The sequence below is a fragment of the Ursus maritimus genome, unplaced genomic scaffold (assembly GCF_017311325.1).
Source record: "Ursus maritimus isolate PB19 unplaced genomic scaffold, ASM1731132v1 scaffold_10, whole genome shotgun sequence".
NCBI lineage: Eukaryota > Metazoa > Chordata > Mammalia > Carnivora > Ursidae > Ursus > Ursus maritimus.
In genome coordinates this window covers 25,022,243-25,032,733 of record NW_024423344.1, presented here as the reverse complement: position 1 = coordinate 25,032,733, position 10,491 = coordinate 25,022,243, and the positions used below count along the sequence as shown (strand labels likewise).

General features: G+C 37.2%; 1 protein-coding gene across 1 annotated transcript in view; it reads left to right on the top strand.

The window, feature by feature from the left end:
- LRRC63 (leucine rich repeat containing 63) overlaps nucleotides 1–9,841 on the top strand; it is a 38,408-nt gene extending 28,567 nt beyond the window's left edge. The window contains exons 6-10 of the mRNA XM_008706927.2: nucleotides 2,115–2,213; nucleotides 2,461–2,597; nucleotides 5,307–5,390; nucleotides 7,433–7,672; nucleotides 9,622–9,841. Of these exons, the coding sequence (XP_008705149.2) occupies nucleotides 2,115–2,213; nucleotides 2,461–2,597; nucleotides 5,307–5,390; nucleotides 7,433–7,672; nucleotides 9,622–9,841 (780 nt within the window). The remainder of the gene's footprint in view (nucleotides 1–2,114; nucleotides 2,214–2,460; nucleotides 2,598–5,306; nucleotides 5,391–7,432; nucleotides 7,673–9,621) is intronic.
- Nucleotides 9,842–10,491: the final 650 nt, after the last annotated feature.

The window sequence follows — 10,491 nt, the reverse complement described above, 5'->3', positions numbered from 1 at the left end:
GGCCCCCCCCCCCCCACTTAGCCACCAGAGGGACGTCCCTCACCGGAGCAGACTTCTACGAGTTCCGATTTGTGCTCCGCTTCTCTACCACTTGCCGGTAGCTGGCGGCCGGCAGATCCCTCCCCACGCGGTCTATCCTCCCGTGTATCGCCTCAGATTCACTTCTCCACATGTCCTACCTTGCAGAAAGTGGTCGCTTTTCTGTTCATAGGTTTGCTGCTATTCTTTTCTTGGATATCCTGTTGAGTTCGTAGGGGTTCAGAGTGGTTTGATAGCTATCTAGCCGAATTCCTGGGACCAGACGGAATTTAGGTCTCCTGCTCCTCCGCCATCTTGGACCACACTCCTCTTAGTGCTTAGTGCTACGCATGGTTCACATGATAACCACAGCAAACAGGTTTTATGATGGCATGGTAAAAGAGAGACCCAGGGTACCTGCGGTGGGCCAGCCTCCCAGGGAATGTCCCTGGGATTACATGAGGCAACATGAAGGTTCTGGATATTCACTCATTCAGCCAATATTTATTAAGAACCCACCATGTGCCAATGGTAAAATATATCTTACTATATATATCAGTGTGCAGAACAGAAGAGAATGCCTATTTCATGGAGCTTATTATACTTTGGTGGGGTGAGATCAGACATATATTTGCACATAGTCTGTCCTGTGATTATATGTCCTGTGATTAACTATGAAGAAAAATAAAGCAAGTGACAGGGACAGGGAATCATCCCTAGAGCACTGGTTTCAGAGGTTGCTATTTGTCATAGGTTGGTTAGGGAAGGCCTCTCTGGCCAGACTTTGTATGAGCAGACAGCTGACTCTATGCAGGCCACTGATGAGGTAAGACTACATAGTTCATGGGACGAGATGAGAACTTTCCAGGCAGAAGGAAATGGAAAGGCGCTAGTTGTCTGAGCACACTAAGTGGAATGTTTAGAGACTATGACAGACATAGTTCTGCTATGTAAGTGCAGCACTAGTTCTGCTGAGTAGAGAGAAGTGTTTATGACAGGAAGAAAGAATACCTACTTTTGTCTATATATACATTTACGAATAGTAATACTTTAATAAAAGGTCAGTCTTGAAACCAGTACTATCAACTTCAAGGTTCTTTAGCCATGAGACTTTCACTCTTATATGGTATGTGGCATAGCCTAATGCACCTGCAGCGATGTCCCCCTTCTCTACAAGCTGAGGTCTGATCCTCCAACAATGAAGTTCCTTGTCCATTCAGTTGACCACTAGTGATCCTATGACCCTTAAGAAACAAATGTTTCCATTTTCCTGGAGTATTAAAGATACTGGGGGCACCAGACAGGTCTTATTCAGTTCTGACTGCTATGACAAACAAAATACCATTACTTTCTCACAGTTCTGGCAGCCTGGGAGTCCAATGTTGAGGTGTCAGCTGATTTGTTTCCTGGTTAGAGGTCTCTTACTCACACCTGCTTTCTTCTTGTATCCTCACCTGGTGGAGAGAGAGAGCTCTGGTCCCCTCCTCTTCTTATAAGGGCACTAATCCCATTATAAGGGCTCCACCCTTAAGACCTCATGGAACCCTAATTACCTCACAAAGGTCTCACCTCTAAATGCCATCACATTGGGGTTTGGGGCTTTAACATATGGGTTTGTGGGAAGTGCAAACATTTAGTTCATAGCAGGACATAGTTTTCCACAATCAGAATTGGCATTTAAGCAAGAAGTTTTAGATAGATGTTAGATTAATAGAAAGATAACAGAAATAAAAGTAGAAACATGAAAAAATAAGATAAAAGAGATAATTAAATATAAAATATATTTACATACATTTCAGCATGCAATGGACATTCCATAAATGTTTGCTTGTGGTTAATGAAAATAATTCCTGTCACACATCTAACACTAAACTTATTACCTAAATGAATACTTAGCAGTGTTCCTATTTTGTTTCTACGCTTTCCATATTTAAAGAATTATTATTATGACATAAATGAATGGAAGGTGAGTACAGGCTTGCTAGTGTCTTGCGCCAAGCACTATCACTCAGTTATGTGCTCATTTTTTTTTACTTTTGTATAAAATATTTTGTGCATTGTTAATTAACCTCTTATCTCTTGTCACTTTCTTTTAGGGCTTCTTTATCATGAATTGTCCAGACTTAACGACTTTAGCTTCCCAACTGATATACCTTAACTTATCCTTTAATGACATCAGTTATTTTCCCAGAGAAGTGAGTCCATTTTTATCATTGTGTATATTGCACTGATTTCTTATTAATAATAATCATAATTTAAAAATAAACATTTATGATACCCTGGAAAAGAGTAAAAAAAAAAAAAGAGATAGATGATACAGCCAATTAATGTTCCTTTGCTGATTCTGCTACATTAGTTCAAAGGGTTTGTAAAATGTACGAAATAGAGATCTGTGATACTTTATCATTCTACTCATGTTTGTTTCTCTTTTCTGTTCCTCAGATATTTTGTCTTAAAAATTTACAAATACTATTACTGAGAAATAATCCTATCAAAGAAATCCCTTCTGGAATTCAACAACTTAAGCTCCTTAGAGTTTTCAGCATTGCCTTTAATTTGGTTACCACTCTTCCACCTGGGTAAGGTCCCTAGACTGAGATTATGAGTGCAGAAAATGAAGTTTATAATTTAGAAAGAGATCGATTTCCCTTTTGAAAGCGGCTAGCAACTTTTTAGCCATTGAATGATTCTCATTCTCTTTCGATTAGCTAATTTGCTGCTTATCATTGTGTTAAAAGTAATCTGTAGATGGCAATTAATGCAGGGCTAGAGAATGCTCAGCTAGAGATCCGTTATCTGAGTATGGATTAAATGAACACAAATCACAGAAAGAGGCTCAAGTGAGAAACTTGCACTGATCCCTTGACAGCCTTTGTGGATATGGAAAGGATACTGCATGTGGAATTAGGAAATCAAGATTTTGAGCTTCAAAATTGAAAATAATCTGTTTTATCTGGAGAAAATCACTCAACCTTCTTGGTCTCAATTTCCTAATCTATAAACTAAGAAATTAGCCAGTATGATACATAACATTCTTTAATAGGAATGTCGAGGGGCACCTGGGTGGCTCAGTTGTTAAGCGCCTGCCTTCGGCTCAGGGCGTGATCCCAGAGTCCTGGGATCGAGCCCCACATCAGGCTCCTTCGCTGGGAGCCTGCTTCTTCCTCTCCCACTCCCCCTGCCTGTGTTCCCTCTCTCACTGGCTGTCTCTCTCTCTCTCTCTGTCAAATAAATAAATAAAATCTTAAAAAATAATAATAATAATAGGAATGTTGATACTTGGGTATAAAAGAGATGGAATTTTTCCGGACATATGGACTGGTAATTATTTAACTCCTAAACCAAAACCTTAGCCAATACAAAACAAGATACGTCTTCCAGTTAGAGTTTAACAAATTGAATGTAGGTTAAGAGCAAAGGGAGAGGGACTCTTAAATAGTTGAACAACATTTTGTAAAGAAGAGTCTCACAGTAATTAAGGAAATGCAGCAAAATTCATTTATAAAGTTGTTCACCCAGCATTGTTTGTAATTATCAATCCAACAAATTCTACATTTGTAAACTGTGAAACTATTCAGTCATTTAAAAGAACAAAAAAGCATGTAGAAGTTATACCATTTCTCTCTCTATATATATATGTGTGCATTTCACATTACACATAACATGTATAAGAAATAAACACTAAAAGTAAGAATATTGCATTGTGTGTATTTTATTTCTGTTTTAATCATCTGTATTTTTCAACAGTAACATAAATTGTATTTTCCCTGTCTTGATACTAGAAGCAGCTATTTCTCTAAGCAAACCTGCTTCCTTTTTATTGGAAGATGGTATTTAAAACCGAGATCTGGGTGTTAGATATCCCATTGCTATTGGGACAACGTTGCTTCTAGACACTCCCTGTGAACAGAGCTAAGTAATATACGTATGTATACTAATCTGTGTGAGCACACATAGCTATAATTATTTCATACACAGAAATATATATACATATATACACACACATAGCCCTGCATATATATACACACATGCACACACAACTATGTATACATGTGCATATATGTATATATGCATCTAAATATAAATTTATATTTAATAATCTATAAAATTGTAATTATAAACTTTAATAACCATAACTGTCATTTAAACAAAATGTAAAAATTCCTAAAGCAACAACAAGTTGTTCTTAACTACAGGGTCAACATTGTTCATTACTTAGAGATTAAGCAAATTAGTTTGAACTATTGGTTAACTATTGGTTATACTCAAAAAGTTTTAAGGAGCTATTTCTCAAAAATATTAGTGTTTCTAAAATAAAGCAGTATTTTTTTTTGTTAAATAATGTAAGTTATGCATGCATATCAAAGGGAGATGGACAGCACAAATTCACCAAGGCCTAAATTTTTGTTGCTACTATTTTTGCTTTGACCTGCTTGGGGCATAGAGTATAAAGCAAATGCAGATATGAAAGCCCAGGTTCTGGAGGCCCAAAGAACTGGATTCTCATCCTAGAGTTACAGTTAGGCCCTCTACAGCTACAGTTATGCCCTTGATTATACTATGGAAAGGTAAAATCAACTCTCTTAGGTTAAATGTTTGAAATTTTGTAACCATGAAAAGGTCTGTGACTTGTCTATTTAGTTTTCTTGTAAAATAAAGACAATAGATCATTTCAAAATTCCAAAAGGTTTCTTCTTTTTCCCAAAGCTTTGAGATAGCATTTGTTCATGAAATATGTGGAATTTTTTGTTCATGACATCACCAGAATGTGTCTCTCTCCTCTCATTGTTTTTTTTTTTCCTACCCCTTTCTTTTCTGTTTCTTGTCTTTTCCATCCCAAAACCTAACTGGAGGGGTCCCCACAGCCTCCAGAAAGAATAGACTCCGCGGACACCTTGATTTTGGACTTCTGGTGTCCAGAACTGTGACAGAACCTTTGCTCCGAGCCACCTGGCTTGTGGTCATTTGGTAGGTCAGCCCTAGGAAACTGATACAGCAACCAAGAAAAGGCGATCTCTAAAATGTGTTAGAAATTTCTCAGGTGGCTTCTTCTGTACAGGGCTTTATCCACTCCAAATATTTCAAAGCAGTCTTAAAAGATAGCTGAATCATTTTAGGAATTTGATTGTCATTAAACCACCTGTAATGAAAAGAAGTCCATACATTTCAAGATCGTAGGAAAATGTAGGTTCTCTATACTTCTACCTATTTGCTTAAGTATTTAATTCTTTATTCATGCCTGGTAATGACAAACGTAATCATTTTCAATTTCATTTTCTCTTTCTAAGGTTATTTTTTTTGTCCCATCTTGAGGAACTTGATATTTCCTACAATAGTATTGCTTCAATACCAAATGAAATCCAGAAACTCAGGTATTTTGGAAGTCGTAAGTACACAAAGTCGTATGCCCTATAAGGATAGATTTGGTGATGACTGTGTTGGAGAAAATTGAGTTCTTTCATATACTTAGTAGCCACAAAACATAATATATGAAAACATCATATTTACAAAAATGTAATTTGAATGATTGGTATTTTTAAGACATAACATTTTCAGTAATTATTTAAAAGCTGTACCAATGGCTACTTAATAGAATGACATTTTATTTCTAGCTGACTGTTGCCAGTACAGAATAGAGAAAAGCCATGTCCTTCTTTACATGAATTTAAAATCAAGCTATATAACCCAAATTATCTTCATTCTGGTTCCATTTTACTAGATTTTCTTTGATTTTCTAGGAGCATAGTCTTATCTTCAGTAAAGTGAGATAATTTTATCTCTGCTTTTCTAATATTTGTACCAATTATTTAATTTCCCTTGTGACAATCTTTATATTTTAATAGGAGAATTCAATCTGTCACATTTGTTATGAGTGATAAATTCAGGTTTTTTCCCTTCCATTTTACTTTGTATTTACTGTTTATTTACTGTTTTCTTTTCCTATTTGCCTTCTGTGTGTGTGTGTGTGTGTGTGTGTGTATGTGTGTGTGTGTTTGAAGTGAATTCTGTTGTTTCTCCTGCTCCCCACCCCAACTTCCCTGCCTCCACGGAGTGTGATTGCCTCAGGAGCACTGTTCTGTGAGCACTTATCAGTTTTTCTCTTCTGGCTGCTCTGTCTTCTGCTCAGGACCAAAGGCAGTCTCAGAGCACCATTCAGAGACTGTCAGTGGTGTAACAGGAGGAAGTTTCTCTGCTCCCTAGAAAGTTCCGCTGCAAAGGCTGTCTCAATGTGGAGCTCTTCCAGCTTTAAAGATTGTTTAGCCTATCAAGCTCCGCAGAATTCATCGAGAGGAAAGATAAGCCCAGACTGCTGAAGCTTCTAAGATAAAGCAACTCAGTCAGGGACGGCCTCCCCCAGGGGTATTCAGGGACCCTCACCAGCATCTCCCTAGAGTCCACCACACTTATTCTGCTTGTCCATAGGGCTCTCTGCTGCTGGCCCCGAGGCTTGTGTTTGGTATAGAGGGAGCAAAGTGACCATGCCAGCTCTCTCTGTTGGGACCAAAGTAAAGCCTGGGGTCTTGCTCACCTTTTCCAAACTGTGACAAATGCAGTAGTCAGACTGTGGCTGAGGGATGAAGAGAGTTGAGGTGCCATCTTCCTAGCTTCACTGTTTCAAATCCCTTCTTTGACCATGTTTTAACATTGTCAGCAGAAGTCAGAACCAAAGAATGTAAATTGTGTGGGGAAGAAACTACACTGCACAAGAGAATCTAGAGTTCCCAGCAACTTCTGACCTACAGTCCTCATGTTGTCCTCTTCACTCCTAGCTCCTTTGACAAATTGGACTAGCCTTTGATTTGTTTTTATGTGTCCCTCATAAACAGATACTTTTCTGCCTGTCTCCAGCACTAAGTAGAAAGGAGATGAGTGACTGTAAAAAAAAATCTCCATCAAGGCAAGTAGTATAAAATGAGAACATCAGTAAAGTTGGTTCTCTTTGAGCAAAGGAATCGCTGTTATCAGAAGCAACTGACACAGTTAAAACCACAGGGACTCAGGTGATGAAAAATCAAAGCTGCAACATAGCACATGATACATTTTGATAGTGGTAATTTCACTGTTTGATTAGGCTTGAAGGAAAAAATATGTACTGATGTTCGATTTGTGTATGAAAATATATTCTTTCTTTGGATCATTATACTATACTATATTCTTTCTTTTTCCATAATGACATGTTGCAAAGACCCAAAGTACATGCTTTAATTCTACTAGTCACACGAATGCACTCATCTGCATAATAATGAACTGTTTCATTTGCGTTATAATTCTCTGATTCTAAGGAAATACTTAAACACTTGCATTTTATTGTTACTACATTTGAAGCCAATTTGCAGGAACACAACGACAAAATTTTACTTCAGTATTATAAATTGCATAAATACCTTTTAAATTTGATTTCCTTTATTTGCAGATCACTTGAAAAACTGAATGTTGATGGGAATGAACTGACAACTTTTCCAGCTGCAATTTTGAAGCTTAACCTGAAAAAAATCCTATTTGAGAATACTTTCACTCATCCTGCTTTTTGGAAAGAGAATTCTTTGAATAGCCCACCGAGCCTTACTCAAATTACTTCTTTTTTCTTTTTAAAAAATAATCTACGTGAATATTATGATGTGATCCCAGTGGAAATTCAAAAGCTACTAAAATGGTGAGCAAATTCTGAAGCCCTTTTAATAAAAATACACTTTTAAGCATTTAAAATATTATTTATTAGAGGTCAGGTGACAGTTTTACTGTTAACACACCCATACCACAGCCTCGAACATACATAGAATTCTTCAAATTTCTCCTTCTGGCTCTTCAGGCATAATAATGTGGTCTGAATTCAGCCCATTTACTAATATTCTCAAGTTACTACTTAATTCCAGGGTGAGTTACAAATTGCTGAGGTGTAGCTGGCGACATCTATATAGTTGTGATATTAATCTTTTCCCTGAATCACTAAAGACATAGAAATGGTTTCTTCCCAAAAAAGAGTTCTTTAGTCCCAGGCACACTACTCAGGGAAACGCTTTATACTCTAACTTCCCAGAGACCAGGAAGAGAGCAGCCTTTATTTAGAGCAATTTCTCCTCCTCGGGGATTAATGGCCAGTGTGAGAATCACTGCCTAATCTCAGGACCAGGGTTTTTAAACCCCCTGCACTAGGAGTCCACTCAGCTTATCTCGTATTCCCTTCAGATGTTGTAAAACGATTTTTACATTCATCAGTGCTTATATTACTGATTAAACAAATTTTTGTTGTATGCCTAAGTAAATTTCCCAGGAGTATATAAATTACCAATATTGACTCCATAAAAGGCAGGAAACCTAAACAGACTAGTAATCATCAAAGAAATTGAGAAAGGTGATTAGTAATCTACCAATAAAAAAGGGACCAGGACCCGACGTTTTCAATGTTAATGCATTGAGATGTCAGTTACAAGTGAATACAGAGTTAGGTATAGGGATGATAATTGCAGCCTCAATGGGCATCAGTAAAAAAGTGGTAAAAGTAAATTATGGTGCATCATATTATGGAATATTATGATGCTATTAATATGAAGCAAAACAAAATGTATTGCAATAAAAAGGTGTCCAAGACATTTCGTTAAATCTCTTTTGAGATTTTATACATAGAATTTAACATGTATACACTTTTATATTGTTTTTATTTTTTAAATCTAAAATTGGTAAATTATACCAACTTATACACCACCAAGAAAGTATGAGTGTCCCTGATGGCTCTCATCCTCACCAAACATCATACTGTCAGACTTTTCCCTTTTGCCCATCTGATGATTATGAAATGGCATCTGTCTTCTCTGATTATTAATGAGATTGAGAAGCTCCACTTCTCAATGTTCTCTAGACATTCAAGTTTCTTCTTCTGTGAATAGTCTGTTCATGTGCTAATGTAAATGGACTAATGGGGTCAATGTCTTTTTGTTTTTAACTGATTTGGGAGCATTAAAAATATATACAGGGGCGCCTGGGTGGCACAGCGGTTAAGCGTCTGCCTTCGGCTCAGGGCGTGATCCCGGCTTTCTGGGATCGAGCCCCACATCAGGCTCCTCCGCTATGAGCCTGCTTCTTCCTCTCCCACTCCCCCTGCTTGTGTTCCCTCTCTTGCTGGCTGTCTCTGTCTCTGTCGAATAAATAAATAAAATCTTTAAAAAAATAAAAATAAAATAAAAATATATACAAACACTAATCCTATACAAGGCTATGATATAGTCCCTTTATTTTTAAAAAATAATATATTTATTTTGAATTATAAAAATAATGCATTTTTATTACAGAAAATTTAGAAAATACAGAAAAAGATTATAAAGAATAATTAGTGTTTTCTACTTGGAATCTATCCTTAGAGTGTTTCTTGCTATGCATCTATACTTTTTTGTTTTAGAAAACTAGGATTGTTTTATATACATTTATCTACTTTATTTTTTAGCATGTATTTTCACTTGTGTATGTTTTAGCTCCTTAATTAGATGGTAAGATCGATAATGACAAAGGCCCTGCTTTATACTACTGAGTCTCACATAGCATCAAGCGCAATGTCTTTTCTGCAGTAGAGATTTACTAGGTAATGACTTGACGTGTCTTCCATTGCAGCGCATCCAGATGTGAATGGTGTCAAGGTCCCATGTTCGGTGAAGGTTTTCGAGTCATCCGATCCTGTGACGTTTTTGGGGCAACACACCTTCCTGTTTTGTATCTTGTCTGTTCTTCTTCCTGCTGTAGAAAAGTAAAGGAAAGCAGTTTTATTTCAGGGAGTATTCCTAGTAGAAGAGTAACTCTAAATTCTGAGTTGATAAGTCATGCATTGATTTAGGGGTCGGTCCCACTCTAAAAGCCCTTAGAGTTTATGTCTACGGTAATTCATTTCTTCGAGAGTATAGGTTCTGTCTTCTGTGATTCCTCTTTGCAATCCCAGCTCCTTATGAAAGTTTGTGACTGTTAGGGAATTGTTGCAGCGTGATTACTTAAGAAGGATTGGTAAAGGTCTTTGGATTTCAGTAAAAATCTAGAAAATTTCTTCTAGAGCATGTTTGCTGTACAACGAGAAACGATGGAAAACTTTGCAAAAAAGGATTTATCTTACAACTGGCATTTTCATGCATCCATTCCAAGTGATAGCATTTCAAAGCCACCAGTGGGGTTTGTGTCTCAGATAGGTTCAAAGTCACGTACCCAAGTTCTCTTTGTGAATTTCTGTGGAAATCCGTCCAGTGCCAACCCTCTCAATTGTGGATTGTTTTAGGGAATAAAAGATTCATTCCAGTCCTATATTTAGTTGTTTGAATTCATTACCCAGGCTTTTAGAAAACTGGTACAATCTCTCAGTTATCCTGACCTTCATCTCACAAAGCCTGATTCCATGGACCAGGGCCAGCATACAACAGGCCTTCAGTGATAGCCTGGCAAGAAAATAGAGTAAAACTTACACAGTTACATTGCAAAGCAGCGTGTGAATACAGTAGA